At 42.0% G+C, this 22,520-nt stretch overlaps 2 protein-coding genes across 2 annotated transcripts in view; one reads left to right on the top strand and one right to left on the bottom strand.

Moving 5' to 3' along the window:
- Positions 1 to 22,520, bottom strand: part of LOC104963667 (calcium/calmodulin-dependent protein kinase kinase 1-like) — a 366,751-nt gene that overhangs the window by 171,657 nt on the left and 172,574 nt on the right. The gene's annotated exons all lie outside the window — the stretch shown is intronic.
- LOC104963642 (latent-transforming growth factor beta-binding protein 2) overlaps positions 1,225 to 22,520 on the top strand; it is a 94,004-nt gene continuing 72,708 nt past the window's right edge. The window contains exons 1-3 of the mRNA XM_010792256.1: positions 1,225 to 1,858; positions 4,431 to 4,504; positions 15,067 to 15,313. Of these exons, the coding sequence (XP_010790558.1) occupies positions 1,398 to 1,858; positions 4,431 to 4,504; positions 15,067 to 15,313 (782 nt within the window). The 5' untranslated portion in view covers positions 1,225 to 1,397. The remainder of the gene's footprint in view (positions 1,859 to 4,430; positions 4,505 to 15,066; positions 15,314 to 22,520) is intronic.

The following is a 22,520-nucleotide window of genomic DNA, read 5'->3' as shown; positions in this document are numbered from 1 at the left end:
CTGTGGCGCTCAGCCCAAGTATTCACACAGACATGATGTTTCCTTGGTGATCTGACAGGAAAGGAGACAGTCTATTCTAAGTGTACAATAACCTTTTTAAAAGTTTCAGTGGTAAATCTAAGAGGTTTGTATAGCCAAGCTATAGAGGAAAGGAGAATGAATGAGCAGACTACAGTCTTTCTTACCGCTGCTGTTTGTTTTGGATGGCAGTGCAGTGTGTGGTAATGGTGCTCAGGGACCACTCATGAGAGAGACAGGCGTGCATCTTGCGGGTTGAATGAGAGGAGCGAGCCAACTCTTTGGGTTGTTTAAGATCTTATGGGAGAAGAGAAATGTGTTGTTTCCAGACAATCGGAGGGAAAGTGATGATGCAGCATGGGTGAGAGGGGGAGATGAATGGGATCTGTTACATAACCTGTTTTCCAAGATTGAGTTTGAGATTTCCCATATATTTTACTGCTGGTTTGTCTGTAAACTTGCAAATGGCCACAATGCGCTGTTATTTATAAAAGATGAACCACAGCATTAATTGAACTGTGCTACACACTGTGTTGTGGCAATGTGATAAATTAACACAATTAGCCTACTGTACACTCAATCAATTCAAGTCATTATAAAAGAGAATGCATTGACTCCAATAATCCAGCAATCAGTGTTGTGGATCTTCAGGAAAAAAACATCTGGTTTCTGAAGTTTTATGATATTGTAGTAGCATGCTAATTCAAATTTAAATGAAAGGTAACGATTAACGTATGCTGCACTCACGATAATTCCAAAAGTCCTGTTCAAAGGGATCACAGGAAAAGACGCTCAGTAACATGATGTAACTTGGCATAGAAAGTGCGTGTGGGTACATGGACCGAGCGGTGCCGTGAGTGAAGCAACAATACAGCCGACAAGGGGGAGTTTCTTCTTGCAAAGCGCATGCAATCCCTACAAAAATTCCCGGTGACTTCAGATCCAAGGAGGTGGTGATATTCATGGGAGCACGATTCAAACTCTCTCACTTGGAGTACAGCTTCAGCAGCCCTGAAGCCAGCACGCTGCTCTCTTTTGAGCCTATTTCTCTTGTTTAACATAAACTAAAACAGATGGAATAATGTTTGCCTAAAATAATAGTTGTTCACTGCTGGAAGGAAAGCTTAGAGTTTCTCACTTTGGACTGTAGTTAGGTGCTGATTTGACAACCTGAAGACATTACTGCGCAATCTCTTACCTGGGCATTATGAAGAGGTATCCAGGCTTTTTTCATTCCTGGGAGAGGATGTCGTCTTGCTGAACTCGTGTAGATTAATCGGGGGCTTTTATTTCATTTGCTCACATTTTAGTGGCTCTCAATACAACTGTAACGCGATCTGCATTTTTACGCGGTACTTTCAAAACGTTGCTTGCTGAAAATGGACCGCGCAGGATTTTTTGTTTTGATGCTTTTGACTGTTGCGCTGGTGCAAATTAGTGACAGTCACAAGGACACAACAGGTGGGAGGAAAGAGGGTGCAGGGGCAGCCCAGGTGGTGTCGAACAAGCAGCAATCCCGGGTGAGGAGTCAAGGTCACTCGCCAAGGGAACCAGAGGACGATGCATCTCCGGAACCATCCAGTGAAAATTCTCCTGGGACCAGCCGGTCAATGACTCTTGTCCGACTTCCCAGGGGCACATCACCCCACGGGGATGACAGGCACACATCCAAAGCAGGACCGGCTCATGCTGCACGCGTCTCCCGGGAAGACCCCGTCTCTGCGCCGCGGGATGGTGCGCTGCGCACCGCCAGACACCCGGGCATCCTGCAGCACAGGAGCGGAGTGAACCGGAGGCAGAGCAGCAAGACCGGCTCTGCCAGCACAAGGAGACTTGTTGGGTAAGAACGGAAGCCAAATGCTCCACTATAAAACATGTTTACTTTGCTTTATCAAGCTGTTTAAGCCATTCACGTTCACTGTATGGACAGAAGTTGTTTAGGAATGTGTGTGACCTATTTTACTGAGTCCATGTGGTTTACTGTAAAGTGGTTGTGGCGCACTAAAGCAGAATATCTCTTCCTGTAATGCAATCCAAGTAATTATGTAACATGACCCGCAGAAAAGGGCTTCAAAGTTGTGTTCCATGTCAATACAAAGCCGTCTGGATGGAATGCATTAGGTGAAAGCTGTATATAAATGACTGTAATGTGTGTGTTTAGTTATCAGGGTCATGGCAGGACATGTAATAATAGATGAGGTTAAACACTGTGCTGATTACTGGCTGATAGTGGAGGTGTATAATGAGCAGCAAATCAAATGTATATGAATATATGAACTATTTTGAGACTAATGCAACACTGCATTATCACCATTTCCTCCCATTACTACAAATTACAGCATATTTAAATGAAAGTAGGAGAATGGCTGTAGACTACTTCAATGTGTGCACCCTTTTATTCTCTTGCCTGTGGCTATATGGTTCAACCGGAGCCTTGGCTGGTGAACATTTGCAAATTTGCTTAGTGATCAGAAACACCTGTTTCTCAGATGGCCCTCTGTCAAAGCTGCAAATCCCTATTTTTTTGTCTTTGTTAAACTTAGGACGATGGGTTGTTTCCACATTAAAGCTCTTTTCTTTTTGTGAAATGAACCTTCATGTATCCAGTCCTTTTTGTTCCATAGGGACAAAGCGTGATACACACCAGAGGGAAAAGGGTTTACATAATAATCAGAGGGGGATTTTAATGGCTCACCTTGGGTTGCAGACACTGAAAAACCAACAAAATATCTCTTTTGTGTGTCATAAAATGGGCTCTTGCCTTTAGGAAATTGATTATTTATATGGCCAATTAATGCGGAGGATGATTAAGGCAATTGGTGTGCCATCGGTAGGCATACAAATAATGTGCACTCACCTGCCTTAAACCTAAACATTGATAACATTGGGAATGTTTTCCAGTACTTATATCTGAAATGTATTTACTCTGTCCACAAAATAACTGTGTTTTATTGTGCACTGTCAATATGCCCTGATCCATCACACCTTAAAAATAACATTTCTTATCCAATCCTTCAAGCCGACAGTTCATGCATGGTTGAATTGCGTTGCTGTCAATTTAAAGCAATGCATTAAGTAAATTCCTGCCTGTAGTGTTCAATCAGACATGCTTTATTACCTTGCTTGACATTGCCAAAAAAAAGAAGCATTCTCAAGTGTTGAATGTATTGGCTTCTTTGAGTGTTATAGAAACATAAAGGTGGCGTTACATAACTTCCAGGGAACATTATAGTAGTCTGAACGGTGACACATTGATTCATTAGCTTAAGATGAATCACCCGCCACTTGTTAGAGAAAGTGTTTTCATGACACATTTCCTCTCTGAATTCCCACTGAGATCACTCATTTAGTGGACCCGGAGGCACTGGAAGCACCGGGTTTACTTTTCTCTCCTTTACATACATGTTGACTCAGTATGACTCCCTTCTGTGTGCACCTGTCAGTTGTGGACTGATTGAGATATCTCAGTGGTGAAATTATACCCTGTGCTTCATGTTTGAAATAAAAATATAACTATGTGTGAACATGGTTTTATCTTCATTTTAACCTGGGGCAGGATCCTAATTATGTTGTATAACGTTCTCCATTACATACATATATCCCTTGACGGAATTTGAATGTGATGACTGATGTATTTGGCACGGGCCTGGCCTGATGTGTTTGATTTATGACAAAGTTAAGCCTGCCAGAGGGCCCAAAACAACTGCATGTTATCCCTGTGACGCCCCAGTAAGACTTGCAGTATCTAATGAGCCCAATCCAACTGAGTTCAATGAGTCAATTCCCGTTATCTTCTCAAATCACCATGAGTCAGACATCCACTTACTGTAATATCTCGTGAAAGGATGACGGGGCACAGATCCTTGCCAGCTCGGTGACTGTTGCCCTCAAGTTGCTCTTGCGGTCTGGTGCTTTTTCATCTATCTCACTTCGATAAATTGACCCGTGCTGAATGTGTGGATTAAAGAGTGCAAAGAATGCAGTTCTTACTGTTTAAAACTTGTCATCTCTCATTTGCTCAGTGGTTTATAGAAGATGCAGGGTGCTTTTCATGTCCCGTGTGTCTCTCATAATCCCTTCAAGGCTCCGATAACTGTTTTTGTTTTCACTCGACTCGTGCATTACAGAGGGACTTGTGGATCCTCGTTCAGATAGGGTTTCGTGACTTGCCCTGACATTTTTATCAAATAAAATGCAATTATAGTATAATCTCTAAAGTGTTCATATCAATAGGAAAGCCAAAATGGAATGATCTGTAACTGTAACAGCCTTAGCAACCAGATCAGCTTGTCATGCAAAGATTTGATGTTATTGCTCCATGGATTATTAAAATGTCCTTGTTATTTATGGAGGCTTGAAGCGGTACCGTCAGTGTCTTAATTCACCTTTTTTTGTATTTGTCTTCCTTTCAGGCCTAATGTCTGTGGAGGTCAGCAGTGCTGCTCAGGCTGGGCTTTGGCACCAGGAACTAATCGTTGCATAAAACGTAAGTAAAAACCTTGATTGTCCTATTTACATTTGAAATAATAATCTTTTATTCAGCTACGAAATATATCTATTTTATTATTTACATACTAAGGACACACATGGTTGTAAGGTCTGGAAGCAGCACACAAGCACACTGACATGCATTATGTATATTAGAGCTTTCTGAACTAGTAAACTTCTCAAACAGAGGCTTTAGAATCTTATTCACACAGACTGAAAATATAAATGGAATAGCCCAATGAAAGTTTTCCTAGGGTGTTATTGTCCCCATGCCTTTTATTTTCACATTAGATCCCCGCATGGAAATTACCATCATTAGCACTTGGCTCGCTCTATGACAGAAGCCCTTAATTATGGGTGGAACTGCTTCTTCTTTTATTTGACCTCAGCAGTATTGGATATCCTAACTGCCGGATAATTAAAAAGTGGACTAGAAGATACTGCGAGAGAATGAACAATCGACAACTTCTTGAGAAGCAAAATTGTTATAACACTATCCGTGCCCGCAGAATTCCGGCAATCATACTGCAGGTTTTCCACAGATTCTAAATGAACCCAGCGATGCTGCTTTTTTTATTCTAACTTAATATTGTCTATCACATTACAAGCTAAAGAAAAAAAAATGCAAAATTGCGTGGATTGTTGTTTTGGAATCACTGCTGAAAACAAAAGATCTGATTTTGGGTTGGAGGACGGGTTCCAATTCAGCACAGAAATGGCTACAGCTTGAACTAAATTGACTCTTTTTATGTGATATTTGAATTTCATTTTTACGACCGCCATTGTTGCTGCAGACAGAAATAACATGTTGGAATTGGAGCTTTTTTAGAGAGAGTTATCTTTACATTTTATGAGTAAAGTAAAACCCACACGGCAGTGGCATCTATCTATCAATGTAGCAGCTAGCTAGCTATAGGCCTACCTCTCTTTGACTTGTTTACTGTTTTCTCAGTTTCTCTTTGCTAATTATCCCCCTCACACACACAGCACACACACACAGTTGACACACATTTCTGCCGATTACACAACAAGCTGATTGACCCCAGCAGCCTCCTAATTAGATCTCCTTCCCTCCTGTCCAGTGCAAAGCATCCTCCTCATTTTTTTCTCAAGTCTCAGCTAAAGGCACACTTACCAAGGTGTAAATTACATCTAGCGTGGAGCTGCGGCTACTCAAATTAAAAGAGTAAATACTTTTAATCAGCCAAAAACAGGTCCAGTCTAACCTGCCTGTGTTAAACAAGGCAATGCATCTTAAGGAGGCCAGGGTCTGTCCAACCATCTGGACCCTCTTACAGCTTGGCCCTCACCCAGGTCTGACTGGAGGCTATGCTATCATCAGCTGAGTGAAGCCTCACGGCCGGCAAGGTGCCAACACAAAGGCCCAGACTGGAGCTGGGACTGGAAGCCCCCACGTAGAAGACCTCCATGGAGGAAAACAGGCTCAGGCTATCTTTATTTCGTCCCTACCAGAGAACCAGGCTGCTTTATTAGGCATGGCAGCATGAGAAAACATGTTCACAGTGGGGGAAAGTAAAAGGAACAAACCTGTTGTCTGGAAGATTAAGTAAAAACATATCATGGCTGAGCTGCTTCTAGGAAATTCTCGTTGAAGGGATTGAAGTCATGTTTAATATTAAAAGTGTCAGCTGCTTGCTGGATTGGGTGTCTACACTTATGGCTTCCAAACAATACCTCCTTGTTCAATTGGGTTGAGCTCATAGCAAATATATGGCAGGAATTGGATCACTTGTTGTCCAGGGAGTGCGCTTACATGTCTTTAGAAGTGTGGATATAAAACCGTCTACGTCTGAGTCTCTGTGGGTCTGGTCGGAGATTGTTGTCTGGCTCTCCGAAGCCTCCATCCTGCCCATGTCCTGGCAGGTTCGGTGCTGACTGTCTCTGTTTTCGGCTTCAGGATGGATGGTTAGCAGACTTGTTTTTGCATTCCATGCGCTCAAAATAGCCAGGGTTTCTAGGTACAAAGCTTTGATCGATTAAAAACAGAACATTGCGTTTAGACTGCCAATGTTTATTTATCTTTTAGTTAACTTGATGATTTTAAGTAAAGATGAAACTTCGCAGGTTTTTATGACAGACGTTTTACCCAACTATTATTAATGGTGGCTGAGAATCAAAGCAGTGTGTATGAGCGTTGTGTTTGGCCAAGTGTGAGCTTGGCGTTACTTCCATTTGTTAACTTGAAGACAGGATCGAAGCTCAAGATGAATGGAGCATCTCGATTTTTGGGTCATGGGCTTATACTTTATTGCCCGCTGAGCCCAGGTTCACATCTGTTCCTAAAAAAGTATTGTTGCTTAGATGAAGAGCAGAGGGAGGCCATATTGCATCCTCACGCAGCCACAGCCCACCAGTAGCCTTGTTTTAGTGACAATACAAGACTATCTGTCAGCTGCAATACTGAGGAAGTGTTTGTGCTGAACACTGCAGATGGTCAGCTGAACGTCTGGATCAAAATCCCTATAGAACATTTTCAACCGGATTTCATGTAATCTTACACCACTTTAGGAAGCTGTGGGAATCTTGTATGTGACAGTAATTGGCACACAAGAGCAAGTTGTTCTATAAAATGTGTATCAGATTGTAGTAGGAAATTGCTACAGAAATCTGTTTACAAAATAGTAAGCTACTTAGCTGTGATAATAGGATGAAAGTTTAAATTGCTGGCAAGTTTATGTGTAAATACAGTAACCCCGAATTAGGTGGTGAATCTGTGATGAATTGCTGTTTTGCCGTTTTGGTTTACCACATTTCTTGGGAAAAAACAATTAAAGTAAGACCTTTAAAAGCCAGTGTTACCGGAGAATAGAGTTGAGTTTTATCTGTCCTCCTTTGTATCGGCTTTCAGAGGCTTCATTCTTATCTTTGTACCTTTTCAATGTGGCTTTCACTCATACCTAGCTGTAAATGGATTCTTGGATAGGCTACCAGGAGGCACAGACTGAGGTAACGGATCCCTTTGGCAAGTCAGATACCTCCTAGTTTTACAACAAAGGTATGTGAGGCTGTCCTTACTTTAGACATAGCTTTCTCTTCGAGCTAAATGTCAATATCTGTTTTGAGCAGATGGAATGTTTACCATGTGAAAGATAATTGATACGAGGAGTGAAGCAGGCAGGACCCAAACGCAGATAACACTTATAATACCTTTATTTCAAGGGCTAATATATAACATGGACAAACAAAAACACTCCACGGTGAACTTAGTCACTAACAAAAGACGAACCAACACTGAACACAGGAAGAGACAAGACTAAATACAGGGAGGGGTAATCACAAGACGAGAAACAGACGGGCAGGGGAGGAGAAACACAAGGGCCACAGATGAACACAATCAGACAACTAGACACACCAGGGAAACTAACGACAGGAGGAAAAACACAGGGAAAAGGACCAGACAATAACCCAGGAGGAAAACATGACAGGGAGAACAGCAAAACACCCAAACCTAGACATAGAAACGTGACATGAGAATCGTGAAAATAAAGAGTGCATCTGTCCCATGATTAAGATCCGCTCATCCCTGGCCCGTGCTTCACCATTCCACCAAATGTCATTAACATTTCCGCAGTAGTTTTTTCTTTATTCTGCTGACAAAGTAACCGAACCGAAAACATAACCTCCTTGCCTGAAGAAATTAGCACTAAGAATAAAGGTCAGCTTACAGTGTAGGGGTGGCATGTGTGTTGCAGGTATTTTGTCATTAACTAAGTATTGAAGAAATTGAAATTCATTCCAAGGGGGACAAGAATGTCTGTATCAAATCTCACTGAAATCCATCCAATGGTTATGTCACCAAAACCACACACGGCTATGGAATGCTACAGTAGGTGTCGGCGCCGCTCATACTGCCAGGGTCACTATCCATCAGATTTATGTTGTGTTGCTCTGGCTCCTCCAGTTGACATGGCTGTTTTAGTAATTGGATTAATGGCATAGTCTACCACACACAGTGAATGTACGGGACAATATAGAATACTTACAGACTCCCTGCAGCACAGACAGGAACTGGCTTTACATTTAACCTGAGCTCATAATGCTCCCTAAAGTGCCGGCTTTAACGGAATTTATTTCACCACACTGTACATCACAATATTTTGGCGAAAGCACGCGACACACATGGCAACTTTCAGCCAGCGGCAGGAGCATGACCCTCTAAAAAAAAGCAGATGTTGTTTAATTTAAACCCCTCACTGTCTCAGAGAGTGCAGATGAAAGGTGCATCATTCACAGGGAGGAATAAAGTTGTTTTCAGTCTCTGAAGCAGTTGGTGATTGACAGAGTGAAACACGGTAGAAAATAGTTCCTTTTTGATTGCCTTCCAGCTTTCTTTGGCCTGCTGTGCATCTCAGGGCCTCACCCCAACCCTAAAATAACTCCTCATGCAGAAAGTCTCTCTCTCTCCCTCACTCTCTCTCTCTCTCCCTCTCTCTCTCTCTCTCTCTCTCTCTCTCTCTCTTGCTTACCTCTCTCATGACAAGGTAACTTTCCTTCTCTTTCCAAACTATATATATCGTATGTAGCATGTTTCCTATTTACCACCATGTCCCCAGTGTAGTTTAAGTATGATTGAAGCCCTCCAGTGTTGTGAGAGCATGTAAGTCTTATGTTCAGAGATTGAAGCAGCTGTTCACCATGACAGATATCAAACCATCCCAATGTGGGTTTTATGTGAAAAAAATATTACAAACAGTCATAGCAAAACTATACAAATCCACAGTTGCTGTTGTGTGTGAATCCCTTTTACAGTTATGCTCTTCTTTTGCTACAACATGTGTGAAGCAGCTGGAGAAGTATCAAGGACAAACATGTGCGAACGCTTTCTGACCTCCAAAACAGTACCCAAAAATGTAGGTTCACCATCACCTAATAGATACAAGCCGTCTCGCTTTGCTTTTTATTTGCTACACAATAGAATATCCTCCTATATTTGGATTTAGTCTTACATTGAACTTTGCGCTCTGCATTCAAACTAAGACTTGTTCTTCAAAAGGTTGCCTCGAAGGCAAAAGCACACACATAGCTCTGTGATATTTGCTTTTATTTTAACTTGTCATGTGTTTTGTTTTTAATGGTAGGAAATATACTTTATTATGCATAAAAATTGAATGAATGAACTGTACTGTTATGGTTTTATGGCACTTCTTAGGATAGTACATGACATTCAGCTAGAGGTCATGAGCTGAGGTGAAGCACATGATGCAGGGTGAACAATGATCCGCTAAGTCAATAGGATACAATTTTACAGCAATGCTAAATTAATTAGCTATGAGTTGATATCCAATGGAAATGTACAGTTTTTAATACATCAAATGTCATAGGCGCATGATTTCAGCTGTTATCCTCAGCTTGTATGATGATGAATATCTCACCTATTTAATAATACATTGTCATCATTCTGCAGCATTGAGGCATTCATATTCCAAAAGAAAAACCTACTTTCCCACAGCTTTGAAAAAAGAGAGCTTACATCGATGAGAACCAAACCTTGTGAGCGGCGTCCTCTGTTTTACAAGAACAGGAGGAGGTTTTTAAAACACTGGTGTTTCTGGTGACTTCATTTGAAATGACTGCCGCACATACAGCCACAGAGCCTTCCTCAGCTTTATATGTCGTGTGTTGTGTTGTGGGGGTTTAGTTTAGGGGCATGACACTCCCTTGGCAGCCCTGCAGAGAGTTATGGTCCATTGGACATATCCTGTAATCAATACACACTCCATCGGCCCAAAACCCATCATTAACATGCTGGACAGCTCGTTCTTTGCTCTTCTCCACAAACCAGGAGTGCTGCTTTCTCCACTCCAGCTGGTGTGTCTGTTTAAAGGTTGCAATTGCGTTCTGTTTTTTGCCTTCTGCGCCACATGTTTTTCTAATTGCTACCATAGACAAAAGTGTGGTGCAAATGATGTACTATTCAGCATCTGGACCTCGACATCTTACTGTTGAATTTATTTCTTGTTTATTTGCACATTCTTGTTCATGAGCTGCTATATTATGGTAATGAAGAAGTAGAACAAACATGGCTTTGTTTAGATGAAAGATATTCTCTAATAACACGACAAAATGATGCAAAAAGTTGACGACTACCGCCTATCTCTTAGCAGAAAGCCTGAAAAGCAAGAAAGGGCTTGATTGACAGTTACAAAGCAACATTAACAACCAGCACCCCTCTCCTTCAGTCACACACACGCTCGCTGAGGCCCCAGTGTTGTTAAGTCAGACTGTAGTCAACCATATATCATGGCACTCTCCTGCTTAAAGACCATATGGAAGTTGTTGCGATGTGATCCCTCAGGAGGATGGGGTTTGTGGCTTTTTGGTGAACACCACGTCTCTCAGAGTCAGCTTTACATGTTGCGGGCGTACGCCCCCAGATCCAGATATCCTTGACAGAGCGCCCCAGCATGTGGCTCATTAGAAGCTGAATGTGGGAGTCTGAGGGGTGGAGGCACGATATAGCGCGGCTAAAAGTAATGTACACAGTGTCATGGGTCAAGTGTAGGTTAACAAAATCCCCACACAGAGCTGAGGTGGGTTAGGAGAATAAAAGCTACAACTACTGTATTGGACCAAAACACCCACACTGACTGAAATATGTGCATCCATGACATAGGCACCTTAATCCGGTGAAACATTACCCTTGTAAGATTTACCACAAAGAGAAAAATAAAGGATTAGTCAAACAGTGTCAGACTCCCTCGTTCTGGTTCTGATTAGGACTGATAGAGAACTTTAGAGTTACAGTAACAGTTTGGTTAAGTTAGCGTTTGGCAAGCCTGAAGTGATAGCATTTGCAATGCCAACCATGTGGAAATCACATGCTGTAAAGAGATTAACACTCACTTGAAATGATTAGCATTGAGAGGCAATTGTATTAACTGCTCAATAGACCAATTCTTACTCCCTTAGCGGATAGCTAGTCCGGATGAGCGGCAAATCTTAAGCTTGCTTACCTCCGCTGCCTCCAACAATCCTCAACACTTGACCTATTTCATGAGATCTGTCAGGTTCAGTGGTAACTCCTAAAAAGAGGCTCTTGCTGTCATCGCAGGATGTTGAACAGACTAGGTTTCAGTGACAAGAGTTTTACAATTGTCTATACAGTTGCTTTAAATTTAGAGCAAATCCTAGGACCTAATTCAATTGGTAAATGGACTGTACTTTAGCTCCTTATCCAGTCTTCGAGACGCCTCAAAGAGCTTTACATACTTCATTCTTCACCTTTATACTTTATCATTCACCCATTCATACATCGCTGAGGCTTAACATTCTTGACCAACATTGCATCCACATGTATACACCATTCTTTCTATAGATTTAACACTGTTATTTTATCGTATCTCCTAGAATCAAACCAGAAACGGCTACACTGAAACAGACAGTTCTAGGTAATTTGCGGCAACTGTCATTTTTACTTTCATTGATATTTTCTAACTTCCTCTCTTTAATTAAAGCGTTGAAAGGGCCTTTAGTCAAGCCTTTTGTCGTATTCTACTAAATTCTAATCTCTGGAGCAGTTCCCAGCCTCTAAATCTCATAATGGCGCGTAATGCGCTCAGCCTGGAGAGAGTCCTTCCCAAGATTCTGGCGATTATGCTTTCATTATCAATATTATTTTCAAAAAAGATCAAATTACCTCTGGTAGCACTGTTGACCTGCGTAAAGTGAGGAGATTTCTCTACATGTTTGAGTTGTGTCGGATATTAGTGTTAAATGGCCCCTTGCTGAATGAAATAAGTGTAAAGATTTGATGGGTTGTGGTACTCTGAGTCACAGAGTGGGGAACGGTGAATCTCTGGCGGGTTGTAATGAACTGGAAACAAGTTCTTAGTTGGAAATTAGAGTCCAGTGAATGGGGGGAGCGAGAATGGTAATTTTCCTAATATAGACATGCACATGCATTCCTAAGCTTATAACAGGTAACTGTAGCCCACTAGAGAAATTTGAACCATGCTTAGCTCTATAAAGACCCTACGGTTACTTTAATATACCTACAGAATTACTGTGCATTTGCCTCAAACTTTGACAACAGAAATACCTTTTTAAGGTTTATATTCTTACAGAAGTGATCCCTTTACTCCGAAGTGAACACTATTTGCAGAAAGATGGCCATGGCCGTCAGGCGTTTTCTTTAGGCCTCCTTAAAATATCCTTATGTAGCTTAGGTTTCAGGACTGAAGGGAGAAAAGACCTCAGACCCACCTAAATGTAAAGTTGAAGATATATTTTTAGGGGAAAGAAAGTGCTGTGTCCGCATTAATAATGTGTTTCATACAGATTGTCCTGGATCAGCATGTTTGTTTGGAGGGTTCAAAGCTGCCAAATACAGTCTCCGCTTTTCAGATGACTGGATCTCAACACAGTCTTGCAAAACTTGGCCAGTCCGTCTTAGTTATAATTGAGGGTGAAGTGGCAATGCCAGGAATGTTTGCCATTTATTTTCTTTTATTTCCGATGGATTCCCATTTTATTATTACTCTCGCAAAGCAATAATTGCTGCACATATTTGTAAAATGGATGGAATGTGAGCCAATTAGTTTTAATGATGTGCAAGACAAATCTGCATGACAGCAATTACTGCGACAATGTGTTCAACAGCCCAGAGGCAGGGCCCAGAGACAACACAGACAGGCAGTGGCAGGATACGCTGCGGCCGGGCAACAGGCTTCATGTGAGGCACATGTCTGGCCCAGAGTCACTGACCTGTCCACTTTACTGTCAGCACAGGCGACATGTTTGTCTGGTGTCATTTCTGTGTGTCCCATGGCTGAAAACGAGCCACATGTTGCAGAATTAAACACATATCCCATCATCAGCCAGCCATTCATTGGATTATTTTCTTACCTGCACTGTTTCTCATATTAATTCAGATGGTTTATTTGAAGAACACAGTCTCACACATTACCTAGTTCTCCCCCTGCGGCATAATGTCACTGGAATCTTTGGACTATTGGATCCACCTCTTCATCCCCAAACTTGAGGTTAAACAGACTCCGGACGAGGCGGTGGCAGCCAGCCAGCACGTACTTTAGTTAGATGATTGATATAACTCCTTGCCAAACAGAGCCCAGGCAATTCCTAATTTATCCCATGATGGAAAATTCGGATCACATTCCAAGTTATATATATCCACAACCACATCTCTTTAAATGTGTATGCTTAATCAAAAAAGGGGCTATATTTTCCTCATAGTAGTTAAATCAAAAATATTCTAGTGAATTGGTTTCTAAATAAAATCTGGTCAACCAAAAAAAAGAAGAGGGTGGTTTGATATTTAATCTCCAATGTGTTAGTTTTTCTCACTGTACCACATGCTGATGATGCTTAATGCAGTGGTCTTTCAATAAGTGTGCATCATCTAAGACAACTCAAATGTACTGTAGAGCCTGATGTGGCCCTCTTTGTCATTTCCCTTGTGTCACTTTAAAGCTCATGTCACCAAGAACAGACATTTTTAGGGTCCAGAGTGCCTTCACTTTAAAACATAAATTATCCCCTTGAGTCTGAGCAGAGTGGCAACAACAGGAAACTCACAGCAGGTAATGCGCTGTTCGCCACCAGTGCGGCCCTTTTTTTCGACTGCCAGCACTCGTCCCTGCCAAGAGCGGTGGCAGCGTTCCTGCATGCGATTTGTCAGTGTCCACAGCATCTGTGTCAATAGCATTCCTCAGCCCTGTTGACAGAGCGCCGCTGTTTGCTTTAACCACCACCGACCAGTGGCCTGATTTACTGTTTGAGGATAATGTCATAAATCCTCAAGTGCCGTCCACACCATACATTTGTGTCACAAGATCAAGAGGCTGTTTACTTTGCTCTGCGTGCCGCAGGGTTTTTCAGTATCTGGAGTGTGATGCGGGGGTGGGCTGGTAGAGTGACACAGATTATTTTTCCATGACCATGAAATGTTCTTAAGACCGTAAGCTTGGAGACTATTGATAATGTTATGCACGCATTCCTCTTAAAGTACAGTAAGCCCCTACAGGTTTTGTTTGTTTTTCAAATAAAAGACACAGGCATTTAGTGGATGAAGTGTCAGCTATTTACAGTTGACGTTGAGTTTTTTCCCATTCGCTCATGTTTTTATGGCCTCTTACTTTCATTGGCTTTTTAAGCTTCCTGTGTTACAGTGAAAGCCCTCACTGGATTCTAGATCAGTGACGAAAGATATTTTAAGGAACTCACTTTGTATAGAAATGCTGGCGGCACTTAACTGAGCCATGGACCTGAAGTATAGGCTTTACCTCAGCCAGAAATTGGATAAGGATTTAATGTAAGTGATCATATACATTTAGACTAAACAGGGCAGTTAAAAACTCAAGAGAAATTGAACATGACAGCCCCTTCAGGCCCTCTGCTGAAGGAAAGGGACAGAGAAGCTTGTGAAGTGAAACTAATGGCCCCTTGATTGAATCAATTTAAAGTGAGCCCCGGTGTTGAGATCAGGGAAAGTCTTTCTGCTGCTGCTCCTTCATACAAGGAGGGCACATGCTCTAACATGACCTGCTGAAAACTTGATCTCCATCTGTGCTCTCTCTTCAGCTGACTGCCAGCCCCCCTGCCAGAACCGTGGCTCCTGTAGCCGGCCACAGACCTGCGTGTGTCGCTCAGGCTTCCAGGGGCCCCGCTGTGAGGAGGTGGCTCCAGAGCAGGTGTACATCCGTGATGGAGGAGCCCTGAGGCGCGTTCAACCCGGGACCAACCCTTTCCAGAGAGACCAACCGCAGAGAAGGCCGCCAGAAAGGCAGGCCATCGATACCACAAAGGTCCAGACCACCAGACCGCCTGTGTAAGTGATGCAGCTGTGCTGCCTAACGCTTCTTATAATAGCCGGGAAGAGTCTCATAGCTTTGCCGCAGAAGGACCGGTCAAAAAATAACCAATAATATGTTTTGGTCTTCCATCGACTTTTAATTATGGCCCGGTTACACTAGGATAGTTGGTGAACTAGTGTAATTGATGAACAAACATCTATTACACTAGTGTGTGGTCAATGCCTAACCTTAACCATTTAGAAGGAGTTTCACAAATTGAGGGTAGCCATTCAGACACAATAGATTTCTAGATGATTTCATTTAATAAACATATATTGTAAAGGGTAACAAAAAGATGTCATAGCCAAGTAGCTTCCCAAGTAACTAACTAATGCTAGCTTTAACTGTCGGACAGATAGTAAGTTTGGTCATTAATGGGAAAATTAGTTCACACAATTTGTTAAAAATTAATACCATCAATTATTGTATTAAAGCTTTCACTAAACCATTCCTGTTTATGGAGCAGTAAAAAATAGTTTGATCATTTCTTCTGAATCTTTGATCAAACGTCAATACTACCAGGATAATTTGCAATTGGTCAATGGCACAATTTTGCGTGATAATGTAACAGAGAATAGAACTTACATAAGCAGGTTTTGTATCTCCTTATTTACAATGTCAACCCTGCAGACAGAGAAACCAGACTTTTGTTGTCTGAAGTCAGACTTCATTTGAGTATACAATATTTTTTATTTAATTGGTGAATTTATTATTCTGTGGCTTTTCACTGAGAGATATTTTTTCAAGCCACCAATACTGTCACACAGGCAGGATCATAGAAAAACAAATGGTACACTGCGCTATAAGAAATGATCAAACACCCTTCAACAAACAGTAGTTCATTACACTGCTGTTCAGCGCTGGTTGTATTTATCTTTGCAATAAATTAAAACCAGATGAATGGGTTTAGAAGTTAAATCTTTGATACACTATAAGTAAAACAAATAGCGAGTAAAGCAAGTCAGCATTTACTGCCACTTGCTGCCATGCTTGAGAAAGCATTAAGGTAAATCTGTGAAATGTAGGAAAATATTACACGATTTACCAGGCAGGAGTATTGCCCGTGCTATTTGCTGTGAAAATAGAGCTGGGAGATTATATTTTCTTTAGGCTTTGACTTTGTTCTTTGATTTGTTGGAATAACGGTGACTATAATGTATCCAACTAATAATTGCTTGGATGAAGGCCTCTTTTAGTGCATTCAGCAAACCCTCCAAAGAACTACTAATCAGACGGGCCTAATCGTTTCTTGGCTTGAACGTCTGACTGTTTTAATTCCAGTAATTCCAATCTTGTTGGAAATAACATTTTTGTTTGATTCATTGCATAACCCTGGCAAGAAGTATATTCATGATGGAGGGTGCTGAAAGGAAATAATTGTTTCCGGGAAGAATTTTGACAGGTCTTTATTGCTTACAGGTTTAGACTTATCTTGTCAAATTATGCTCCATTTGGGATTCTCGCCCGGAGCTTTTCTTATCCACTCACAGTCGGTTAAAGTGCCACAATTTGTTTGGGCCCTGGGGTCCTCATTCACTTTTTAGCCAGTTTGTCATTTGGGTACTTTCTCTTTACCAAACCACTTAAACATTCTCAATTACATCTGACACTTATGGTGCTTCTTGTGCTATTTGTGAGGGTCTTGTGTCATTTTGTGCTTTTGCTGGTGTTATGAACAATGCTGGCTGAGCCCTCCACATGTTTGTGGTAGCTCAATAAAACTACTAAATGTTTTGGCAGATGGTTCATAAAATACTTTTTGTACATCCTCCTTCCCGAAACGATTATCTTAGAGTTGTAGTAAATCTTCTAATCAATACAAGCCCTTTGAGGACTGCACAGTTGCTGTGCATATGTTGTCTTTGTTCTTGACTCACAGGACATTTTTGCGTCCTGAGTCACAGGTCTGGGACAAATCGCAAGAGACAAGGCTGCAGGTTCAACATTAAGAGGCAGACAGTTTGCCTGAGTCACGAATACCCCTACTATGACTGTGTCCGTTTTTCATGTTTCTGCAGAAGTTGACTAAGAGGTGCTGTTGAGTTCAAGATGGATCATTTCCCTCTGGTGAAGTGCAAAACATTCAAGCACGCAGCTCAGACTAATCTACTTATTAGTTCTTTCAACAAACATGTTTTCTGAAATCTGCAGGACAGACTTAAAGCTTCTGCCGAAATATAAAAAAGTCTTCCTTTACACATTAGTACATTTGAATTGGAATACTTTACTTACTTCTTATTTCAGTACTTTTATAATTCACATGTAGAGCCCAAGCCTTGTGAACTGCTGCAAATGTTCTGCATTCTCCCAGTCAAGAATGATCTTTTAGGGGTGGGACAGGTTCCCCCCTGGAAAAGTGGTGGATGCAAGTCTTGGTTTCAAATATCAGGCTGATGTTCCACTGCGTCCAAAGTCAGGAAAGCACGAGCAATGTGAGGTCACGGAGAGTGAGGTTCAGATAGAGACAACATCAGTGCCAAGGCTCAATTACGAGTGAGAAAAGAAGCCAGGACAACTGACAGATAGCTCATGTTGGTCTTGTCCCAACTATGCTGAGGGAGCAAAGGCCAGCCTGCACATGAAACACTAAGCCAGTACTTTCTCCCTACTAGAGAAGGTGTGAGGTACTATATATGTCTTTCTTGGAGCAGACTTGGCTTGTTATGTCAGCAGCACCCTGTTACTGACCCAGCCTATCAAGTGGCGCCAAGAACAAGAAATAGAGTGGAGAAGGAATGAGACTTATAGAGAGAAATGGATCAAAACTAAGGTTAATTGAAGCTGCAAACCGCAATGAATGAGTCCTCTCACATTCATGTCTGTCTGTGGCGTGGGGGAGACGCTGCCTGATGCTGCATTGCATTGCTGTGACCCCCAAAACAAAATTGAATGTAAAATGGCCGACTTCCCATAGGTTATTTGACATTGGCCAAATATAAAGGGCCATTCAAATGGCTCAATCCAATGGGCCAGTCACATGACTCGATCCAAATTGGCCAATCAAATGACTAAATTAAATTTGGCAAACAAATGGCTCGATTCAATCGACTAATCAAATGACTTGTTTCAAAGGGCCAATATAAAGGACTTGATGCAATTAACCAATCAAATGACTCGATCATATGGGCCAATCAAATGACTAAATTCAATGGGGCAATCAAATTGCTAGATACAATTGACCAATAACATCTCTAGATAACACATTTTGATAGCTTAACAGTATCCTTTCCAGGCTTGAAGCTAAGCTAGCATCTTCCTTTAGAGTCATTCATTTGCAGTTTTCTCATAATAAACCTTCAGACAGAAAGCAAAGTCATTTTCACCGTGACAGATCTGTCCAACACATTCAGAGGGAATTCCGCTCTGTCAAATCCAACCACAGCTGCCATGTTGTCAGTCCTGTGTGGGCACACCTGCCTCCTGAAATGTTATCTTAAATAATAAACTGCTTCCTGAATAGTCGTACTGAATGAATGCAACACATTTATGACTGACAGCCTAGAATAAAAGTCTTGTTTGGATGGACAAAACATATGAGGAGCCTTCTGTTCAGTGGGATTCTGGGACATGGGAATACAACTTTTCTTGTACTTCTTTCTCCAGTCCTCCAATTCCTCCTCTGACCATTTAAACTGTCTAAATTGTCCCAGCAGGCTGTTCTGTAGGATTACACCTGTTAGATTTAAAATAGGTACATCATATATGCAGCTGGCAACATATATCAATTCCCTTCTCTGTCTAAATGTGTTTCACTGTTAACCAGTGTTTCCTGTGGGCGCTGTGCTCAGCAGTAGTGAAAGAGCTTGTCCTGTCAGCACGAGATCCTGCATATCACAGCTAGGTCTGTCAACTCCCAGTATGGAGGTCAGGGCCAGTGGTGAACACTTCTGGCTGAGCTGGAACTGTGATAACGCACAGAGGACGTATTCATCACCTCCTATGAGTCCTCCGTATCAACTCTATACCCCCCACCGTTCTCTGACATCAGTCCGCTCAGCAGGAAACAGAGCAGGGCAGAGCAGGATGTGTGCGCAGCGAGCAGGTCGTCTCTCCAAAGGTCATCTCTCTCTCGTCTCTGTTACATAATCACACTAAGGATAGCTGGCAGCTGCTACCTGAGAACAGAGATGTACACTGAGAGTGCACACAGTTAGTCTTTTGAACGTTTTACTTTGTTACCTAAGGAATATATTGTCATTCTTCTACACCACTATGATGAATGTGCAATTGACAGAAGGCATTGTCTTGTCTTGGGTAGAGTTTGCATTTAGAGTTATTATTTAAGTACTGTCAAAGAACAAAGGTGGCTTTCGTCAAAACCTTTTAGTGTTAGAAAATGTTGTCATTCACACGGTACCTCAGTACAATGTAGAAAACGTAATGCTACTGAGTAAAAATGATTGTACTGAGTTCCATGTGGTGATGCATACATTATTCAAATGTTGGGAAAAGACTGCACTGGTATCGGATTGGTAGTCTGAAGATGCCTGAGTTTTAAGTTATTGACATTTAATCAGTGTTATTACCACTGGTTCTTTATTTGAACTAAATCAAAAAATGAATTTCAATACATTATTGTATAAATGTCTTAGCCTGTTAACGTGTTTTCCCTGTGCAATGTTGAAAAGCACACTCTAACTCAGGGATGATTACAAATTGGGTCCCAAACAGTAACATATTGAGATGTTGAAGAAAAACAAAAACACCCAGTGACATGGAGCAGAACGACCCTTAAGAGGGTGAGGCATGCGGCTTTCTCTGCATTAACTGTTATGCTTATATCAGCCCCACAGCTTGCCTAGTGACTAATAGGGCTGGCGGTTATGTGGATTGTTGACTCAAGGCTTTGCGCATAGCCACACAGCCATTTCTCAGAGGAAACTGTGGTCATAGCGGGAGTTCTCCATGTTAATCATGGATCACTGGTCGCTTTCACTCCCACTCCAGACAGACCACACCACCAGCGCTGACGGGAGCCACCGTCAAAATCCCTTAGGTGAAATGTTGTTTTAATATCATTACCCATTTTCTTGATCACCAATGAATTACAGGTATCAAGTGTAACAGACCTTAAAAAAAGAAAAAGGGGAATGGAAATTTGCCTAAAAAGACTCTCATAGGAGGATAATAAATTAAAAGTGCAGCACAGTAGTTTTCCGTCTCATAATTCTCTTGATGCTTACCACTTTGATAGGGTATGTGTGTACTAAAACTAAAATGTATATCTAAACATTCAGCCTGGGAAAGTTTTCCTACTATACCACCTGGCAGTCTGCTGTATTACTCAAAGAGGACGTGTCCAGAATCGTCCTCTTGTCTCCCTTTTCGGGCGCTGCCAAAACAGAGGAGGCCTGCAGATGGGGAGCCGGGCTGAAGTAGAGAAGAGGAGCGAAGTGCAGGGTAATTCCCACAGGTTGTATGTGCTGCTCTCGTCTGAATAGGCCTCTATTTTGCTTCTAAACCAGGCATATGACAGTGTCTCGAGCTGTGATTTGTATCCCTGTATGGGAAGACTGGAAATGAACTTGAACAGGTTCAGGTTAAATGGTTTTCTCAATTGTGAATTACAGACGTGTGTGTGTGTTGCGTTCTGAAGCTTTAAACTGTACCTTTACCCTGACCTTGGTCCCTGGTGTGTTTTCCCTTGTGACATTTACTTTATTTGGAATCTCTATTAGTTATAATAGCAGTAACAGCTATTCTTCAAATGGTCAAAACAAAAGAAAATCACATTCTTGACAATCCATAATATCAACAAACCCCCCCCCCAAATAACAAAAAGTAAGTACATCTCTGTCATGTATAATTTAAATGTAAAATATATCATATATATAGTAAAATTGTAATATTACGTGTATTCAAATGTGAAATATAGGCACCACCAAAATCATGGATCTTAATAACTGCTTTTCTTAATTTATTTAAAAAACTGATCCTACTGGTTGTGGGGGAAACTTCTGTAGCAATGGAGAGTCAGGACTCAGTGAGACACGAGGAGAGTTGGAGCTTTGATGGAAAACACTGATGGTTTATTTGGAGTTTCGGCCGGAGAGTTGACGAGACAGGTGGTGTGTCACGAGTTGACACAGCGGTTGCCAAACCAATTCTGAAGAACTCCTTCTGTAGCTCGAGGTTTTAACTAGTTCGGAGTGTAATAATCAACATTCTTCATCAGTGAGACGAAACATTATGGACCCTGATCTCGTCCATAGAAAAGAATGTGCGCCAGGGAACCTACGTCCCTGAACAGTAAACCTCATGGCGGCTTGTGCTCTGTCACAGACTGGCAACAACAATGCGCCCAAGCTGCTCCTCCTTAAAAGAGATAGCAGCAATACCCAAGGCCGTAGACCTATGCCATGGGAAAGGAGACAGTGAGAGGAGAAAATTATGAACTGTGTCAAAGGTTGAATACCTAAGCAAATTATTCCCTGACACTGGTAACATGTAGGTTAAATCGAGCGGTATTTTTCTCCAGTTTGACATGGGACAGGGCTTTCTGTAGCACGATTGGACATCCTCTGCCACGGTTTTGCGGTTTTGGTACCTCTGTGGGTCAACAGAGTGCAGACTCAGCTGTGGAGGCCTGCTGTCCTCAGGTGACCTTACTACATGCTAAAACAAAGGGGAGGAAATGTTGAATTTTGCACAATATATTGTACATTGGTAGTAAATCAACCAAGATTGATGTAGCATATGTTTTGTAATAAGTGTGTCTAAATGTGCTGTGGCGTTTTGAATGTAAGCAAGCTTACCACACAGCAATATTGACAGAGCCAGGCCTGGAAGAGCTGGTGTGTTTATTTCTACAAACACAGAGCCAAACGAGTCCCAGGAGTGTTGGGCTTCCTGCTAGGCCAGAGGGAACAAAGCACCATAGAGAACTCCACACTCAGCGTGGGACAGATATGTCTTTCTCACTCCCCATCCCCACTCTCCAAAGCCCCATCTGAAACACGTTCCCTGGGCCGCAGTGCCAGCGGGCTCAGCATCCAAAGCCAAATCCTTCTCATAAGGAGCCTGTGCAGATGCAGCTGTCGGAGGGACAAATACTGCAGGGCAGTTAGAGGAAGAGGGGCGCCTGTCTCATTATGCACTCCAGCCTCTAGTCCAGGAGCAGATAGAGAGAGCATCCATCAGGCTCCACTCCCAGATATGGGGCATGGTGTTGAAAGCATGAAT

Source organism: Notothenia coriiceps, unplaced genomic scaffold, assembly GCF_000735185.1.
Source record: "Notothenia coriiceps isolate Sejong01 unplaced genomic scaffold, NC01 NC01_scaffold00036396, whole genome shotgun sequence".
NCBI classification, from domain to species: domain Eukaryota; kingdom Metazoa; phylum Chordata; class Actinopteri; order Perciformes; family Nototheniidae; genus Notothenia; species Notothenia coriiceps.
Note: the sequence above shows the minus strand (reverse complement) of the source record. Positions and strands in the feature narration are given on the sequence as shown.